Source organism: Hemitrygon akajei, unplaced genomic scaffold, assembly GCF_048418815.1.
Source record: "Hemitrygon akajei unplaced genomic scaffold, sHemAka1.3 Scf000042, whole genome shotgun sequence".
Taxonomy (NCBI): Eukaryota; Metazoa; Chordata; class Chondrichthyes; order Myliobatiformes; family Dasyatidae; genus Hemitrygon; species Hemitrygon akajei.
The window spans coordinates 6,714,649-6,735,491 of NW_027331928.1; the positions used below are offsets into that span (position 1 = coordinate 6,714,649).

The 20,843-nt window shown below is 53.0% G+C and overlaps 1 protein-coding gene across 1 annotated transcript in view; it reads right to left on the bottom strand.

Annotated features, from left to right (window-relative positions):
• Positions 1-3,620: 3,620 nt before the first annotated feature.
• The window catches only part of LOC140720444 (C-type lectin domain family 17, member A-like), a 90,821-nt gene continuing 73,598 nt past the window's right edge, over positions 3,621-20,843 (bottom strand). The window contains exons 6-8 of the mRNA XM_073035298.1: positions 5,539-5,681; positions 5,082-5,146; positions 3,621-3,801 (exon numbers count right to left, since the gene is read on the bottom strand). Coding sequence (XP_072891399.1) covers positions 3,621-3,801; positions 5,082-5,146; positions 5,539-5,681 — 389 coding nt within the window. The remainder of the gene's footprint in view (positions 3,802-5,081; positions 5,147-5,538; positions 5,682-20,843) is intronic.

Sequence of the window (20,843 nt, forward strand, 5' to 3'; positions counted from 1 at the left end):
GAATCTCCCTCCACACTGTCCCATCACACACTGCTGGGCTCAGACACAGAGTGCGTCTCCCCGCACGCCGTGCTAAAGCACACTCCCGGGATCAGACACAGTGTGAGATCCCTCCACACCGTCCCGTCACACAGCTTTCCGGAGCAGACACAGAGTACAGCTCCCTGCACACCGTCCCATGGCAGATCCCCGGCATCAAACACGTGATGCTCCCTCGACACTGTCCCATCACATTCTTTCTGGTACAGACACAGAGTGAATTCCCTGTTCCCCCTCCCTTCACACACTCACCGTTCAGATATTGTTCAGTTCATCAGCAACTCCCCAGCTCAAAACCCGCACAATAGCATCACACACTACCCAGGTCAATAGGAGAGCTAAACCCCCTCCGTCCTCCACTCTCCCCTCTCAGCAATCCCCAGCGCTCCGCCATCCCAGTCGTCTGGAATTCTGTCCCGGATACTGTGAGTGCGCGTGACAGGATGTGGATTATTCAGCGCGCACGTGCTCCCGGTTTTAATCAGCGACTCCAAATCCCGGGCTGGGGTCCGTCCCTCTGCAACGGGATGATAGACTCCCTCATCCGGAAACCACAGACGGTACCAACGTTACCGAGAGACAGGTTGTGCTGAGGAAGCAGGGGGGCTGCAGAAGAGCTCAGAGAGATTAGGAGAATGAAAATAGACGTGGCAGAATGAATACAGTGCTGGGAATCGTATGGTCATTCAAAAAAAATCGTAGAATATTTTCTAAAGGGAGGGATATTTCATTTTTAACCCAGGCAACCTGTTCATATTCTATACCTTCACAGAATGGTCTGGGTCAATTTTGAACCGGCCCAAGAATCCCCTCATAACATGTGTCTATACAAAGTTTGAACCGCAGATCTATTTCGTATGTATAAATAGCCTATCTGACGTTAATAAATGGGTGATGAAAATTTAATTAATTTTTATAACATATAACCATATAACAATCACAGCACGGAAACAGGCCATTCCGGCCCTCCTAGTCCGTGCCGAACTCTTAATCTCACCTAGTCCCACCTACCCGCACTCAGCCCATAACCCTCCACTCCTTTCCTATCCATATACCTATCCAATTTTACCTTAAATGACACAACTGATCTGGCCTCTACTACTTCTACAGGAAGCTCATTCCACACAGCTATCACTCTCTGAGTAAAGAAATACCCCCTCGTGTTTCCCTTAAACTTTTGCCCCCTAACTCTCAAATCATGTCCTCTCGTTTGAATCTCCCCTACTCTCAATGGAAACAGCCTATTCACGTCAACTCTATCTATCCCTCTCAACATTTTAAATACCTCGATCAAATCCCCCCTCAACCTTCTACGCTCCAATGAATAGAGACCTAACTTGTTCAACCTTTCTCTGTAACTTAAGTGCTGAAACCCTGGTAACATCCTAGTAAATCGTCTCTGCACTCTCTCTAATTTATTGATATCTTTCCTATAATTCGGTGACCAGAACTGTACACAATATTCCAAATTTGGCCTTACCAATGCCTTGTACAATTTTAACATTACATCCCAACTTCTGTACTCAATGCTCTGATTTATAAAGGCCAGCGTTCCAAAAGCCTTCTTCACCACCCTATCTACATGAGACTCCACCTTCAGGGAACTATGCACTGTTATTCCTAGATCTCTCTGTTCCACTGCATTCCTCAATGCCCTACCATTTACCCTGTATGTTCTATTTGGATTATTCCTGCCAAAATGTAGAACCTCACACTTCTCAGCATTAAACTCCATCTGCCAACGTTCAGCCCATTCTTCTAACCGGCATAAATCTCCCTGCAAGCTTTGAAAACCCACCTCATTATCCACAACACCTCCTACCTTAGTATCATCAGCATACTTACTAATCCAATTTACCACCCCATCATCCAGATCATTTATGTATATTACAAACAACATTGGGCCCAAAACAGATCCCTGAGGCACCCCGCTAGTCACCGGCCTCCATCCCGATAAACAATTATCCACCACTACTCTCTGGCATCTCCCATCTAGCCACTGTTGAATCCATTTTATTACTCCAGCACTAATACCTAACGACTGAACCTTCTTAACTAACCTTCCATGTGGAACTTTGTCAAAGGCCTTGCTGAAGTCCATATAGACTACATCCACTTGCCTTTTCAGAGATCTAAAATCAATTTCAATAGATACGGGTCAAATCCGACCCGAAGCAGCTTCAATGTACAAACATTTGTAGCACCTGTACAAAAGTATAAACCTTCAGGGTGTTTTTACTGTTGTCAAATGTCAGAACAGGTCAAACATGACGGGCACAGTATGTAAGGGTTAAAAACAGTTTGCGTTGCAGAGGGATTTGGGAGATTTCGTGCAGCTTCCCGGACGTTTAACCTGCAGCTTGAGCCGGCGGTGAGGAAGGCAAATGCGATGACAGCATTCATTTCGAGAAGACTGGAACGTCAAAGCAAGGACGTCATTCTCAGGCTTAATACTTCACTGTTGAGGTCACATTTGGAGTTTTGTGGACAGGTCTCGATCGCGTATCTCACAGGGGATGTGAGACATTGGAGAGGGTTCACAGGAATGATAACGGGATTGGACGTGGTATTACAGGAGGAGTATTTGACAGCTCCGGGAGACAGAACACCCACACACAGCGATTCAGGAACCGCTTCTTCCCCTGCCCCATCAAATCTTTCAATGAATCAGCAAGAAGTCGACATTTCTGCGGTGTTTATTAATATATCAAATTTACATTAATTGTACATCTTTGCTCCGTACTGATGCTTCAAAAGAACAAATTCCAGGGGTTATAAGCTTCAGATAATAATTGAAATAGCGATTCCGGTGGAAAACATCCGATAGGGTGGACAGGGCACTTGGCACGCTGGTCTTTACCAGTCACACTGAGTACAGGAGGCGGGAGGTCACGTTCCCGTGGTACAAGACGGCGGTGACGCCGCCCTGCTTTAGGAAAAATGTCAGTGAACTGGATATATTGTACAGGGAGTTCTACGGGGATATTGCCGGAACTCGAAGGACTGATTTATGGTTGGAGGGAGGGAAGGTTGGGACTTTATTCACTGGAGCATAGTTATAACCTTCACAGAGTTCCATAAACCCGGGAGGGGCACAGACAGTGGGAATGCGCACAGACTTTCACTCAGGGTTGGGTTATCGAGCACCAGAGGGGACAGGATTGAGGTGAGAGTGAGTGGAAAGGAGAAAGAGAGAGAGAGAGATCAGGGAGACGGAGGGTATAGAGAGAACGGGGAGTGGAGGTAGAGAGTTCCTGAGGAGGGAAGGGGAGAGAGGTGTAAGAGGAGTGCAGAGGGAGCACAGAAAGTGCAGGCGGTGAATGTTCGAGGGAATAAGGGGAGCTGAGGGGTAGAGAGGAAGTAGAGGAAACTAGAAAGAGCGGTACGGGGGCAGTGGCGAGAACGAAGGGGATAGACGGCGAGAGGGGTTTGTCGGTGTCTGCTGGGGATAATATGATGGTGACAAAAGGAGGAGATGGAGTAGGACGGAGGGACAGAGAGGGTGGGGAGCGAATTTGAAAGGATTTAGGAGGGAGAGTGAAGGGGACAGAAGGAGGAGAAAATGGGGGTAGTCACTTGATTCATGTTGACTCCACTGGCTGTTGACAGAGACCCAGGATCTTTTCAGGAACGTCCGGGAACAAAGGTGCCGACCTCTCGCAGATGAAATTTCGATCACCATCACAAGTGTTACTCGTTCCGCACTGAATGCATTCGGGATTTCCCGGGGACGCCTTGTACAGGAGATTCCGGCCCACATTCCTATCCAGGAGGGTTAATAAATTTCAACAGAGACAAAACAGCTTCAGTGGAGGACCCGAGCCGAGACCGTCCCCAAGCTAATCCCATGAATTCGATCTCTCCTAATTGCCTGTGTGAGTCCCCAAACTCATCCCATTCAACTACTCTCCCCCCACGGCAGTGTCAGTACCGAGGCAGACACCACGGTCCCAATGTCTCCCCACAATCCTGTGTCAGTCCCCAATCTAATCGTACTGACCCAATGTCTCCCCATAGCCCCGTATCCCCCAAACTGATCCCACCGAACCGCTTTCCCATCACAGTTCCCTTTCAGTCCCCAAACTCATCCCAGTCAACCACTCTCTCCCCACAGTCCATTGCCGGCACCCAGAAAAATACCACGGTCCCAATGTCTCCCCACAATCCTATGTCAGTTCCCAAACTAATCGTACTGACCCAATGTCTCCCCACAGCCCCGTAACCCCCAAACTAATCCCACCGAACCGCTTCCCCGCTACAGACCCCTTTCAGTCCCCATACGAATCGAACAGGCCCACCCTCCCCCCTCTGATCTGTTTCTGTCCCCGAACAAACCCAACTGTCCCACCGTCTCACCACAGTTATGTCTGTCCCGAAATGAATCCCACTGTTCCACACTCTTCCCTCAGCCCTGTGTGGCTCCAGGTTCATCTCGTTGTCCCTTCCTCTACCCGGAGCTTCGTGTCTGTCTCCCGACATATCCCACTACACCGCGCTCTCCCCACCGCCTCTGGTCCGCCTCCAGACTTATACCACTGGCACCCTCTCCCCCACATCCTTGCCTCTATTCGCAAACTAATTCCGTTAACCCACTGACTGCCACCGCCCTGTATCGGTCTCCACACTACTCCAGGTGTCCTACTCTCGCCCCTCAGATCCGTGTCATTCACCAAACTAATCCCACTGTTGATCCCTCTCCCCACAGCCCGGCGACGATCTCCAAAATGATCCCACTGCACCGCGCTGTCCTCACCTACTTGCGTCAGTACCACAATAATCCCTGTGTACTGATCTTTCCCCACGGCCCCCTGGCAGTTTCCGAAATATTCCCACTGCCCTGTCCTTCCCCGACAGACTCGTGTCGGACCCAAAATGTTCCCATTGTACCACGCTAGCCCCTACCCACGTACAGTCTGCAAACAAATCCCAATGCCCCTCCCTTTTCCCAAGAAACTACTTCAGTCCGTAAACTAATCCCATTTTCTCCCGTCAGGACTATCTCAATAACCAATATTCACCCCAGAGATTAGTGATAATCTCACCCGTTTTCGCATTTTTCAATCCAGTAAACAAGGTTGTTGTCCGGAAGATTGTGGGATACAAAGCGCTGGGAAGTTAAATTTACTTGATTAATGCCTAGAATCGAAAAATATGTACTGAGCTTCTCTCAGCTGATTACAACAGAAATCTGGGATGGGTCTGCCTGGAAGGAGATTCACTCTGAGTCTGACCCCGGCAGTGTGTTGTGGGACGCTGTGGAGGGAGATTCACTCTGTGTCTGACCCCGGGAGTGTGTGATGGGAAAGTGTGGAGGGAGATTCACTCTGAGTCTGACCCCGGCAGTTTGTGGTGGGACGGTGTGGAGGGAGATTCACTCTGTGTCTGACCCCGGGAGTGTGTGATGGGAAAGTGTGGAGGGAGATTCACGCTGTGTCTGACCCCGGGAGAGTGTGATGATTCTCGTGTTACTGTGGGATCTTCTAGTGCAGTGACACATACCGCTTCATCCCTTGAATTGATTTCCAGCAGCCTTGAATCACGGTTTGAACATTCTTGCTTCGCTTTTTGGAAAGATGTATGAAACGTGGATACGTAATAACACCGGTCTTTATTTGTGAGCCAGTCCTTGGAACACGTTTGCTCTGGAAATCAGGAACAAGAAACAGTGAGACACAGAGTGAATTTCCCTTCAAACCTTCCTGTCACACACACCCGGGGAGACACAAAAAGTGAAATTCCCTCCACGGGGTACCATCCCGCACAACGTCTCATCGTAAATTAACAAGCATCAGACACAGTGAATTTCTCTACACACCATCCATCACACTCTTGCGGGATCAAGACACAGGGTGAATAGAACATGGGACATAGAATAATACAGCACAGTACAGGCCGTGTGGCCCACAATGTTGTGCCTACACTTTAACCCTTCCTCCCATATATTCGCCTACCTTAATTTCCTCCATATACCTGTCTAGTAGTCTCTTAAATTTCACTAGTATATCTGTCTCCACCACTGACTCAGGCAGTGCATTCCACACACCAACCACTCTCTGAGTAAAAACACCTTCCTCTAATATCCCCCTTGAACTTCCCACACCTTACCTTAAAGCGATGTCCTCTTGTACTGATCAGTGGTGCCCTGCAGAAGAGGCGCTGGCTATCCACTCTATACATTCCTCTTAATATCTTATACACCTCCGACATGTCTCCTCTCATCCTCCTTCTCTTTTGGTAAAGCCCTAGCTCCCTTAATCTCTGATCATAATCCACACTCTCTAAACCAGGCAGCATCCTGGTAAATCTCCTCTGTACCCTTTCCAATGCTTCCACATCCTTTCTATAGTGAAGCGACCAGAACTGGACACAGTACTCCAAGTGTGGCCTAACCAGACTTTTCTAGAGCAGCATCATTACCTCGCAACTCTAAAACATAGAACATAGAATAGCACAGTACATTACAGGTCCTTCGGCCCACAATGTTATGCCGACCTTCAATCTTTACATCCCATATTACCCCCTACCTTAAATTCCTCCATATACTTGTCTAGTAGTTTATTAAACTTCACTGGTGTATCTGTCTCCACCACTGACTCAGTGAGTGAAATACCTGCCTCTAATAGCCCCGGTGAACTTTCTTCCCCTTACCTTAAAGCCATGTCATCTTGTGTTGAACAGTGGTGCCCTGAGAAAGAGGCGCTGGCTGTCCACTATCTATTCCACTTAATATCTTGTATACCACTGTCATGTCTCCTCTCCAGGCATGCGGCACTGTTCCCTGTGTCAGACACACGCATGACCCCAAACCCAAAACCTCTCACCCACCCCCATTCCCGACATAGCTACTCATCACAGGCGCACTGTGTCAAACACAGAGTCCCATCGTACATACACGGGGTGAGACACAGTTTTAAGATACCTGCACCTTCCGATCACACACTAACACGGTCAGACGCAGATTGAATCTCCCTCTCCACGGACCCATCACACACTCCAGGCGTCAGACGTGGTGTGAAGCTCCGTGCACACTGCCTTTTATAAACGCCCGGGGTCAGACGTGGAGTGAAGGTCCGCGTACACTGCCTTTTATAAACGCCCGGGGTCAGACGTGGAGTGAAGCGCCGTGCACACTGCCTTTTATAAACGCCCGGAGTCAGACGTGGAGTGAATGGCCGTGCACACTGCCTTTTATAAACGCCCGGCGTCAGATGTAGAGTGAGGCTCCGTGTACACTGCATTTTATAAACGCCCAGGGTCAGACGTGGAGAGAAGCTCCGTGCACACTGCCTGTTATAAACGCCCGGGGTTAGACGTGGAGTGAAGCTCCGTGCACACTGCCTTTTATAAACGCCCGGGGTCAGACGTGGAATGAAGCTCCGTGCACACTGCCTTTTATAAACGCCCGGGGTCAGACGTGGAGTGAAGCTCCGTGCACACTGCCTTTTATAAACGCCCGGGGTCAGACGTGGAATGAAGCTCCGTGCACACTGCCTTTTATAAACGCCCGGGGTCAGACGTGGAGTGAAGCTCCGTGCACACTGCCTTTTATAAATGCCCGGGATCAGACGTGGACTGAAGATCCGTGCACACTGCCTTTTATAAACGCCCGGGGTCAGACGTGGAGTGATGCTCCGTGAACACTGCCTTTTATAAACGCCCGGGGTCAGACGTGGAGTGAAGCTCCGTGCACACTGCCTTTTATAAACGCCCGGGGTCAGATGTAGAGTGAGGCTCCGTGTACACTGACTTTTATAAACGCCCGGGGTCAGACGTGGAGTGAAGCTCCGTGCACACTGCCTTTTATAAACGCCCGGGGTCAGACGTGGAGTGAAGCGCCGTGCACACTGCCTTTTATAAACGCCCAGAGTTAGACGTGGAGTGAAGCTCCGTGCACACTGCCTTTTATAAACGCCCGGGGTCAGACGTGGAGTGAAGCGCCGTGCACACTGCCTTTTATATACGCCCGGGGTCAGATGTGGAGTGAGGCTCCGTGCACACTGTCTTTTATAAACGCCCGGGGTCAGACGTGGAGTGAAGCGCCGTGCACACTGCCTTTTATAAACGCCCGGGGTCAGACGTGGAGTGAAGCTCCGTGCACACTGCCTTTTATAAACGCCCGGGGTCAGACGTGGACAGAAGCTCCGTGCACACTGCCTGTTATAAACGCCCGGGGTCAGACGTGGAGTGAGGCTCCCTGCACACTGCCTTTTATAAACGCCCGGGGTCAGACGTGCAGTGAGGCTCGGTGTACACTGCCTTTTATAAACGCCGGGGGTCAGACGTGGAGTGAAGCTCCATGCACACTGCCTTTTATAAACGCCCGGGGTCAGACGTGGTGTGAAGCTCCGTGCACACTGCCTTTTATAAACTCCCGGGGTCAGACGTGGAGTGAAGCTCCATGCACACTGACTTTTATAAACGCCCGGGGTCAGACGTGCAGTGAAGCTCCGTGCACACTGCCTTTTATAAACGCCCGGGAACAGACGTGGAGTGAAGCTCCGTGAACACTGCCTTTTATAAACGTCCGGGGTCAGACGTGGAGTGAAGCTCCGTGCACACTGCCTTTTATAAGCTCCCGGGGTCAGACGTGGAGTGAAGCTCCGTGCACACTGCCTTTTATAAACGCCCGGGAACAGACGTGGAGTGAAGCTCCGTGCACACTGCCTTTTATAAACGCCCGGGGTCAGACGTGGTGTGAAGCTCCGTGCACACTGCCTTTTATAAACGCCCGGGGTCAGACGTGGAGTGAAGCTCCGTGCACACTGCCTTTTATAAACTCCCGGGGTCAGACGTGGAGTGAAGCTCCGTGCACACTGCCTTTTATAAACGCCCGGGAACAGACGTGGAGTGAAGCTCCGTGCACACTGCCTTTTATAAACGCCCGGGGTCAGACGTGGTGTGAAGCTCCGTGCACACTGCCTTTTATAAACGCCCGGGGTCAGACGTGGAGTGAAGCTCCGTGCACACTGCCTTTTATAAACGCCCGGTGTCAGACGTGGAGTGAAGCTCCGTGCACACTGCCTTTTATAAACACCCGGGGTCAGACGTGGAGTGAAGCTCCGTGTACACTGCCTATTATAAACGCCCGGAGTCAGCCGTGGAGTGAGGCTCCGTGCACACTGCCTTTTATAAACGCCCGGGGTCAGACGTGGAGTGAAGCTCCGTGCACACTGCCTTTTATAAACGCCCGGGGTCAGACGTGGAGTGAAGCTCCATGCACACTGCCTTTTATAAACGCCCGGGGTAGGACGTGGAGTGAAGCTCCGTGCACACTGCCTTTTATAAACGCCCGGGGTCAGACGTGGAGTGAAGCTCCGTGCACACTGCCTTTTATAATCGCCCGGGGTCAGACGTGGAGTGAAGCTCCGTGCACACTGCCTTTTATAAACGCCCGGGGTCAGACGTGGAGTGAAGCTCCGTGCACACTGCCTTTTATAAACGCCCGGGGTCAGACGTGGAGTGAAGCTCCGTGCACACTGCCTTATATAAACTGCCGGGGTCAGACGTGGAGTGAAGCTCCGTGCACACTGTCTTTTATAAACGCCCGGGGTCAGACGTGGAGTGAAGCTCCCTGCACACTGCCTTTTATAAACGACCGGGGTCAGACGTGGAGTGAAGCTCCGTGCACACTGTCTTTTGTAAACGCCCGGGGTCAGACGTGGAGTGAAGCTCCGTGCACTCTGCCTTTTATAAAAGCCCGGGGTCAGACGTGGAGTGAAGCTCCGTGCACACTGATTTTATAAACGCCCGGGGTCAGACGTGGAGTGAAGCTCCCTGCACACTGTCTTGTATAAACGCCCGGGGTCAGACGTGGAGTGAAGCTCCGTGCACACTGCCTTTTATAAACGCCCGGGGTCAGACGTGGAGTGAAGCGCCGTGCACACTGCCTTTTATAAACGCCCGGGGTCAGACGTGGAGTGAAGCTCCCTGCACACTGTCTTTTATAAACGCCCGGGGTCAGACGTGGAGTGAAGCTCCGTGCACACTGCCTTTTATAAACGCCCGGGGTCAGACGTGGAGTGAAGCTCCGTGCACACTGCCTTTTATAAACGCCCGGGGTCAGACGTGGAGTGAAGCTCCTTGCACACTGCCTTTTATAAACGCCCGGGGTCAGACGTGGAGTGAAGCACCGTGCACACTGCCTTTTATAAACGCACGGGGTCAGACGTGGAGTGAGGCTCCATGCACACTGACTTTTATAAATCCCCGGGGTCAGACGTGGAGTGAAGCTTCGTGCACACTGACTTTTATAAACGCCCGGGGTCAGACGTGGAGTGAAGCTCCGTGCACACTGCCTTTTATAAACTCCCGGGGTCAGACGTGGAGTGAAGCTCCGTGCACACTGCCTTTTATAAACGCCCGGGAACAGACGTGGAGTGAAGCTCCGTGCACACTGCCTTTTATAAACGCCCGGGGTCAGACGTGGTGTGAAGCTCCGTGCACACTGCCTTTTATAAACGCCCGGGAACAGACGTGGAGTGAAGCTCCGTGCACACTGCCTTTTATAAACGCCCGGGAACAGACGTGGAGTGAAGCTCCGTGCACACTGCCTTTTATAAACGCCCGGGGTCAGACGTGGTGTGAAGCTCCGTGCACACTGCCTTTTATAAACGCCCGGGGTCAGACGTGGAGTGAAGCTCCGTGCACACTGCCTTTTATAAACGCCCGGGGTCAGACGTGGAGTGAAGCTCCGTGCACACTGCCTTTTAATAACGCCCGGGGTCAGACGTGGAGTGAAGCTCCCTGCACACTGCCTTTTATAAACGCCCGGTGTCAGACGTGGAGTGAAGCTCCGTGCACACTGCCTTTTATAAACACCCGGGGTCAGACGTGGAGTGAAGCTCCGTGTACACTGCCTATTATAAACGCCCGGAGTCAGCCGTGGAGTGAGGCTCCGTGCACACTGCCTTTTATAAACGCCCGGGGTCAGACGTGGAGTGAAGCTCCGTGCACACTGCCTTTTATAAACGCCCGGGGTCAGACGTGGAGTGAAGCTCCATGCACACTGCCTTTTATAAACGCCCGGGGTAGGACGTGGAGTGAAGCTCCGTGCACACTGCCTTTTATAAACGCCCGGGGTCAGACGTGGAGTGAAGCTCCGTGCACACTGCCTTTTATAATCGCCCGGGGTCAGACGTGGAGTGAAGCTCCGTGCACACTGCCTTTTATAAACGCCCGGGGTCAGACGTGGAGTGAAGCTCCGTGCACACTGCCTTTTATAAACGCCCGGGGTCAGACGTGGAGTGAAGCTCCGTGCACACTGCCTTATATAAACTGCCGGGGTCAGACGTGGAGTGAAGCTCCGTGCACACTGTCTTTTATAAACGCCCGGGGTCAGACGTGGAGTGAAGCTCCCTGCACACTGCCTTTTATAAACGACCGGGGTCAGACGTGGAGTGAAGCTCCGTGCACACTGTCTTTTGTAAACGCCCGGGGTCAGACGTGGAGTGAAGCTCCGTGCACTCTGCCTTTTATAAAAGCCCGGGGTCAGACGTGGAGTGAAGCTCCGTGCACACTGATTTTATAAACGCCCGGGGTCAGACGTGGAGTGAAGCTCCCTGCACACTGTCTTGTATAAACGCCCGGGGTCAGACGTGGAGTGAAGCTCCGTGCACACTGCCTTTTATAAACGCCCGGGGTCAGACGTGGAGTGAAGCGCCGTGCACACTGCCTTTTATAAACGCCCGGGGTCAGACGTGGAGTGAAGCTCCCTGCACACTGTCTTTTATAAACGCCCGGGGTCAGACGTGGAGTGAAGCTCCGTGCACACTGCCTTTTATAAACGCCCGGGGTCAGACGTGGAGTGAAGCTCCGTGCACACTGCCTTTTATAAACGCCCGGGGTCAGACGTGGAGTGAAGCTCCTTGCACACTGCCTTTTATAAACGCCCGGGGTCAGACGTGGAGTGAAGCACCGTGCACACTGCCTTTTATAAACGCACGGGGTCAGACGTGGAGTGAGGCTCCATGCACACTGACTTTTATAAATCCCCGGGGTCAGACGTGGAGTGAAGCTTCGTGCACACTGACTTTTATAAACGCCCGGGGTCAGACGTGGAGTGAAGCACCCTGTTCACTGCATTTTATAAACGCGCGGTGTCAGATGTGGAGTGAAGCTCCGTGCACACTGCCTTTTATAAACGCACGGGGTCAGACGTGGAGTGAAACTCCGTGCACACTGCCTTTTATAAACGCCCGGGGTCAGACGTGGAGTGAAGCTCCGTGCACACTGCCTTTTATAAAGGCCCGGGGTCAGACGTGGAGTGAAGCTCCGTGCACACTGCCTTTTATAAACGCCCGGGGTCAGACGTGGAGTGAAGCTCCGTGCACACTGCCTTTTATAAACGCCCGGGGTCAGACGTGGAGTGGAACTCCGTGCACACTGCCTTTTATAAACGCTCTGGGTCAGACGTGGAGTGAAGCTCCATGCACACTGACTTTTATAAATCCCCGGGGTCAGACGTGGAGTGAAGCTCCGTGCAGACTGCCTTTTATAAACGCCCGGGGTCAGACGTGGAGTGAGGCTCCATGCACACTGACTTTTATAAATCCCCGGGGTCAGACGTGGAGTGAAGATTCGTGCACACTGCCTTTTATAAACGCCCGGGGTCAGACGTGGAGTGAAGCACCCTGTTCACTGCATTTTATAAACGCCCGGGGTCAGACGTGGAGTGAAGCTCCGTACACACTGACTTTTTCAAACGCCCGGTGTCAGACGTGGAGTGAAGCTCCGTGCACACTGCCTTTTATAAACGCCCGGGGTCAGACGTGGAGTGAAGCTCCGTGCACACTGCCTTTTATAAACGCCCGGGGTCAGACGTGGAGTGAAGCTCCGTGCACACTACCTTTTCTAAACGTCCGAGGTCAGACGTGGAGTGAAGCTCCGTGCACACTGCCTTTTATAAACGCCCGGGTTCAGACGTGTAGTGAAGCTCCATGCACACTGCCTTTTATAAAGGCCCGGGGTCAGACGTGGAGTGAAGCTCCGTGCACACTGCCTTTTATAAAGGCCCGGGGTCAGACGTGGAGTGAAGCTCCGTGCACACTGCCTTTTATAAACGCCCGGGGTCAGACGTTGAGTGAAGCTCCGTGCACACTGCCTTTTATAAACGCCCGGGGTCAGACGTGGAGTGGAACTCCGTGCACACTGCCTTTTATAAACGCTCTGGGTCAGACGTGGAGTGAAGCTCCATGCACACTGACTTTTATAAATCCCCGGGGTCAGACGTGGAGTGAAGCTCCGTGCAGACTGCCTTTTATAAACGCCCGGGGTCAGACGTGGAGTGAGGCTCCATGCACACTGACTTTTATAAATCCCCGGGGTCAGACGTGGAGTGAAGATTCGTGCACACTGCCTTTTATAAACGCCCGGGGTCAGACGTGGAGTGAAGCACCCTGTTCACTGCATTTTATAAACGCCCGGGGTCAGACGTGGAGTGAAGCTCCGTACACACTGACTTTTTCAAACGCCCGGTGTCAGACGTGGAGTGAAGCTCCGTGCACACTGCCTTTTATAAACGCCCGGGGTCAGACGTGGAGTGAAGCTCCGTGCACACTGCCTTTTATAAACGCCCGGGGTCAGACGTGGAGTGAAGCTCCGTGCACACTACCTTTTCTAAACGTCCGAGGTCAGACGTGGAGTGAAGCTCCGTGCACACTGCCTTTTATAAACGCCCGGGTTCAGACGTGTAGTGAAGCTCCATGCACACTGCCTTTTATAAAGGCCCGGGGTCAGACGTGGAGTGAAGCTCCGTGCACACTGCCTTTTATAAACGCCCGGGGTCAGACGTGGAGTGAAGCTCCGTGCACACTACCTTTTCTAAACGTCCGAGGTCAGACGTGGAGTGAAGCTCCGTGCACACTGCCTTTTATAAACGCCCGGGTTCAGACGTGTAGTGAAGCTCCATGCACACTGACTTTTATAAACGCCCGTGGTCAGACGTGGAGTGAAGCTCCGTGCACATTGCCTTTTATAAACGCCCGGGGTCAGACGTGGAGTGAAGCTCCATGCACACTGTATCTTATAAACTCCCGGGGTCAGACGTGGAGTGAAGCTCCGTGCACATTGCCTTTTATAAACGCCCGGGGTCAGACGTGGAGTGAAGCTCCCTGCACACCGCCTTTTATAAACGCTCGGGGTCAGACGTGGAGTGAAGCTCCATGCACACTGTATCTTATAAACTCCCGGGGTCAGACGTGGAGTGAAGCTCCGTGCACACTGCCTCTTATAAACGGCCGGGGTCAGACGTGGAGTGAAGCTCCGTGCACACTGCCTTTTATAATCGCCCGGGGTCAGACGTGGAGTGAAGCTCCGTGCACACTGCCTTTTATAAACGCCCGGGGTCAGACGTGGAGTGAAGCTCCGTGCACACTGCCTTTTATAATCGCCCGGGGTCAGACGTGGAGTGAAGCTCCGTGCACACTGCCTTTTATAAACGCCCGGGGTCAGACGTGGAGTGAAGCTCCGTGCACACTGCCTTTTATAAACGCCCGGGGTCAGACGTGGAGTGAAGCTCCGTGCACACTGCCTTATATAAACTGCCGGGGTCAGACGTGGAGTGAAGCTCCGTGCACACTGTCTTTTATAAACGCCCGGGGTCAGACGTGGAGTGAAGCTCCCTGCACACAGCCTTTTATAATCGACCGGGGTCAGACGTGGAGTGAAGCTCCGTGCACACTGTCTTTTGTAAACGCCCGGGGTCAGACGTGGAGTGAAGCTCCGTGCACTCTGCCTTTTATAAAAGCCCGGGGTCAGACGTGGAGTGAAGCTCCGTGCACACTGATTTTATAAACGCCCGGGGTCAGACGTGGAGTGAAGCTCCCTGCACACTGTCTTGTATAAACGCCCGGGGTCAGACGTGGAGTGAAGCTCCGTGCACACTGCCTTTTATAAACGCCCGGGGACAGACGTGGAGTGAAGCTCCCTGCACACTGTCTTTTATAAACGCCCGGGGTCAGACGTGGAGTGAAGCTCCGTGCACACTGCCTTTTATAAACGCCCGGGGTCAGACGTGGAGTGAAGCTCCGTGCACACTGCCTTTTATAAACGCCCGGGGTCAGACGTGGAGTGAAGCTCCTTGCACACTGCCTTTTATAAACGCCCGGGGTCAGACGTGGAGTGAAGCACCGTGCACACTGCCTTTTATAAACGCCCGGGGTCAGACGTGGAGTGAGGCTCCATGCACACTGACTTTTATAAATCCCCGGGGTCAGACGTGGAGTGAAGCTTCGTGCACACTGACTTTTATAAACGCCCGGGGTCAGACGTGGAGTGAAGCACCCTGTTCACTGCATTTTATAAACGCGCGGTGTCAGATGTGGAGTGAAGCTCCGTGCACACTGCCTTTTATAAACGCCCGGGGTCAGACGTGGAGTGAAACTCCGTGCACACTGCCTTTTATAAACGCCCGGGGTCAGACGTGGAGTGAAGCTCCGTGCACACTGCCTTTTATAAAGGCCCGGGGTCAGACGTGGAGTGAAGCTCCGTGCACACTGCCTTTTATAAACGCCCGGGGTCAGACGTGGAGTGAAGCTCCGTGCACACTGCCTTTTATAAACGCCCGGGGTCAGACGTGGAGTGGAACTCCGTGCACACTGCCTTTTATAAACGCTCTGGGTCAGACGTGGAGTGAAACTCCATGCACACTGACTTTTATAAATCCCCGGGGTCAGACGTGGAGTGAAGCTCCGTGCAGACTGCCTTTTATAAACGCCCGGGGTCAGACGTGGAGTGAGGCTCCATGCACACTGACTTTTATAAATCCCCGGGGTCAGACGTGGAGTGAAGATTCGTGCACACTGCCTTTTATAAACGCCCGGGGTCAGACGTGGAGTGAAGCACCCTGTTCACTGCATTTTATAAACGCCCGGGGTCAGACGTGGAGTGAAGCTCCGTACACACTGACTTTTTCAAACGCCCGGTGTCAGACGTGGAGTGAAGCTCCGTGCACACTGCCTTTTATAAACGCCCGGGGTCAGACGTGGAGTGAAGCTCCGTGCACACTGCCTTTTATAAACGCCCGGGGTCAGACGTGGAGTGAAGCTCCGTGCACACTACCTTTTCTAAACGTCCGAGGTCAGACGTGGAGTGAAGCTCCGTGCACACTGCCTTTTATAAACGCCCGGGTTCAGACGTGTAGTGAAGCTCCATGCACACTGCCTTTTATAAAGGCCCGGGGTCAGACGTGGAGTGAAGCTCCGTGCACACTGCCTTTTATAAACGCCCGGGGTCAGACGTGGAGTGAAGCTCCGTGCACACTACCTTTTCTAAACGTCCGAGGTCAGACGTGGAGTGAAGCTCCGTGCACACTGCCTTTTATAAACGCCCGGGTTCAGACGTGTAGTGAAGCTCCATGCACACTGACTTTTATAAACGCCCGTGGTCAGACGTGGAGTGAAGCTCCGTGCACATTGCCTTTTATAAACGCCCGGGGTCAGACGTGGAGTGAAGCTCCATGCACACTGTATCTTATAAACTCCCGGGGTCAAACGTGGAGTGAAGCTCCGTGCACATTGCCTTTTATAAACGCCCGGGGTCAGACGTGGAGTGAAGCTCCCTGCACACCGCCTTTTATAAACGCTCGGGGTCAGACGTGGAGTGAAGCTCCATGCACACTGTATCTTATAAACTCCCGGGGTCAGACGTGGAGTGAAGCTCCGTGCACACTGCCTCTTATAAACGGCCGGGGTCAGACGTGGAGTGAAGCTCCGTGCACACTGCCTTTTATAAACGCCCAGGGTCAGACGTGGAGTGAAGCTCCGTGCACACTGCCTTTTATAAACGCCCGGGTCAGAAGTGGAGTGAAGCTCCGTGCACACTGCCTTTTATAAACGCCCGGGGTCATACGTGGACAGAAGCTCCATGCACACTGCCTTTTCTTAACGCCCGGGGTCAGACGTGGAGTGAAGCTCCGTGCACACTGCCTTTTATAAACGCCCGGGGTCAGACGTGGAGTTTAGCTCCGTGCACACTGCCTTTTATAAACGCCCGGGGTCAGACGTGGAGTGAAGCTCCGGGCACACTGACTTTTATGAACGCCCGGGGTCAGACGTGGAGTGAAGCTCCGTGCACACTGCCTTTTATAACAGCCCGGGGTCAGACGTGGAGTGAAGCTCCGTGCACACTGTCTTTTATAAACGCCCGGGGTCAGACGTGGAGTGAAGCTCCGTGCACACTGCCTTTTAATAACGCCCGGGGTCAGACGTGGAGTGAAGCTCCGTGCACACTGCCTTTTATAAACGCCCGGGGTCAGACGTGGAGTGAAGCTCCGTGCACACTGCCTTTTATAAACGCCCGGGGTCAGACGTGGAGTGAAGCTCCGTGCACACTGCCTTTTATAAACGCCCGGGGTCAGACGTGGAGTGAAGCTCCGTGCACACTACCTTTTCTAAACGTCCGAGGTCAGACGTGGAGTGAAGCTCCGTGCACACTGCCTTTTATAAACGCCCGGGTTCAGACGTGTAGTGAAGCTCCATGCACACTGCCTTTTATAAACGCCCGGGTTCAGACGTGTAGTGAAGCTCCATGCACACTGCCTTTTATAAACGCCCGTGGTCAGACGTGGAGTGAAGCTCCGTGCACATTGCCTTTTATAAACTCCCGGGGTCAGACGTGGAGTGAAGCTCCCTGCACACCGCCTTTTATAAACGCTCGGGGTCAGACGTGGAGTGAAGCTCCCTGCACACCGCCTTTTATAAACGCCCGGGGTCAGACGTGGAGTGAAGCTCCATGCACACTGTATCTTATAAACTCCCGGGGTCAGACGTGGAGTGAAGCTCCGTGCACACTGCCTCTTATAAACGGCCGGGGTCAGACGTGGAGTGAAGCTCCGTGCACACTGCCTTTTATAAACGCCCAGGGTCAGACGTGGAGTGAAGCTCCGTGCACACTGCCTTTTATAAACGCCCGGGTCAGAAGTGGAGTGAAGCTCCGTGCACACTGCCTTTTATAAACGCCCGGGGTCATACGTGGACAGAAGCTCCATGCACACTGCCTTTTATAAACGCCCGGGGTCAGACGTGGAGTGAAGCTCCGTGCACACTGCCTTTTATAAACGCCCGGGGTCAGACGTGGAGTGAAGCTCCGTGCACACTGCCTTTTATAAACGCCCGGGGTCAGACGTGGAGTGAAGCTCCGGGCACACTGACTTTTATGAACGCCCGGGGTCAGACGTGGAGTGAAGCTCCGTGCACACTGCCTTTTATAAACGCCCGGGGTCAGAGGTGTAGTGAAGCTCCGTGCACACTGCCTTTTATAAACGCCCGGGGTCAGACGTGGAGTGAAGCTCCGTGCACACTGCCTTTTAATAACGCCCGGGGTCAGACGTGGTGTGAAGCTCCATGCACACTGCCTTTTATAAACGCCCGGGGTCAGACGTGGAGTGAAGCTCCGTGCACACTGCCTTTTATAAACGCCCGGGGTCAGACGTGGAGTGAAGCTCCGTGCACACTGCCTTTTATAAACGCCCGGGGTCAGACGTGGAGTGAAGCTCCCCGCACATTGTCTTTTATAATCGCCCGGGGTCAGACGTGGAGTGAAGCTCCGTGCACACTGCCTTTTATAAACGCCCGGGGTCAGACGTGGAGTGAAGCTCCCCGCACATTGTCTTTTATAATCGCCCGGGGTCAGACGTGGAGTGAAGCTCCGTGCACACTGCCTTTTATAGACGCCCAGCGGCAGACGTGGAGTGAAGCTCCGTGCACACTGCCTTTTATAAACGCCCGGGGTCAGACGTGGAGTGAAGCTCCGTGCACACTGCCTTTTATAAACGCCCAGCGGCAGACGTGGAGTGAAGCTCCGTGCACACTGCCTTTTATAAACTTCCAGGGTCAGACGTGGAGTGAAGCTACAAAGACACTGCCTTTTATAAACGCCCGGGGTCAGACGTGGAGTGAAGCTCCGTGCACACTGCCTTTTATAAACGCCCGGGGTCAGACGTGGAGTGAAGCTCCCCGCACACTGCCTTTTATAATCGCCCGGGGTCAGACGTGGAGTGAAGCTCCCCGCACACTGCCTTTTATAAACGCCCGGGGTCAGACGTGGACTGAAGCTCCGTGCACACTGCCTTTTATAAACGCCCGGGGTCAGACGTGGAGTGAAGCTCCGTGCACACTGCCTTTTATAAACACCCGGGGTCAGACGTGGAGTGAAGCTCCGTGCACTCTGCCTGTTATAAACGCCCGGGGTCAGACGTGGAGTGAAGCTCCGTGCAGACTGCCTTTTATAAACGCCCGGGGTCAGATGTGGAGTGAATCTCCGTGCTCACTGCCTTTTATAAACACACGGGGTCAGACGTGGAGTGAAGCTCCGTGCACACTGCCTGTTATTAACACACGGGGTCAGACGTGGAGTGAAGCTCCGTGCACACAGCCTTTTAGAAACGCCCGCGGTCAGACGTGGAGTGAAGCTCCGTGCACACAGCCTTTTATAAACGCCCGGGTTCAGACGTGGAGTGAAGCTCCGTGCACACTGCCTTTTATAAACGCCCGGGGTCGGACGTGGAGTGAAGCTCCGTGCACACAGCCTTTTATAAACGCCCGGGGTCAGACGTGGAGAGAAGCTCCGTGCACACAGCCTTTTATAAAGACCCGGGGTCAGACGTGGAGTGAAGCTCCGTGCACACAGCCTTTTATAAACGCCCGGGGTCAGACGTGGAGTGAAGCTCCGTGCACACTGCCTTTTATAAAGACCCGGGGTCAGACGTGGAGTGAAGCTCCGTGCACACAGCGTTTTATAAACGCCCGGGGTCAGACGTGGAGTGAAGCTCCGTGCACACAGCCTTTTATAAAGGCCCGGGGTCAGACGTGGATTGAAGCTCCGTGCACACTGCCTTTTATAAACGCCCGGGGTTAGACGTGGAGTGAAGCACCGTGCACACTGCCTTTTATAAGCGCCCGGGGTCAGACGTGGAGTGAGGCTCCATGCACACTGACTTTTATAAATCCCCGGGGTCAGACGTGGAGTGAAGCTCCGTGCACACTGACTTTTATAAGCGCCCGGGGTCAGACGTGGAATGAAGCACCGTGCACACTGCCTTTTATAAATCCCCGGGGTCAGACGTGGAGTGAAGCTTCGTGCTCACTGCCTTTTATAAACGCCCGGGGTCAGACGTGGAGTGAAGCTCCGTACACACTGACTTTTAGAAACGCCCGGTGTCAGACGTGGAGTGAAGCTCCGTGCACACTGCCTTTTATAAACGCCCGGGGTCAGACGTGGAGTGAAGCTCCGTGCACACTGCCTTTTATAAACGCCCGGGGTCAGACGTGGAGTGAAGCTCCGTGCACACTGCCTTTTAATAACGCCCGGGGTCAGACGTGGAGTGAAGCTCCGTGCACACTGCCTTTTATAAACGCCCGGGGTCAGACGTGGAGTGAAGCTCCGTGCACACTGCCTTTTATAAACGCCCGGGGTCAGACGTGGAGTGAAGCTCCGTGCACACTGCCTTTTATAAACGCCCGGGGTCAGACGTGGAGTGAAGCTCCGTGCACACTACCTTTTCTAAACGTCCGAGGTCAGACGTGGAGTGAAGCTCCGTGCACACTGCCTTTTATAAACGCCCGGGTTCAGACGTGTAGTGAAGCTCCATGCACACTGCCTTTTATAAACGCCCGGGTTCAGACGTGTAGTGAAGCTCCATGCACACTGCCTTTTATAAACGCCCGTGGTCAGACGTGGAGTGAAGCTCCGTGCACATTGCCTTTTATAAACTCCCGGGGTCAGACGTGGAGTGAAGCTCCCTGCACACCGCCTTTTATAAACGCTCGGGGTCAGACGTGGAGTGAAGCTCCCTGCACACCGCCTTTTAT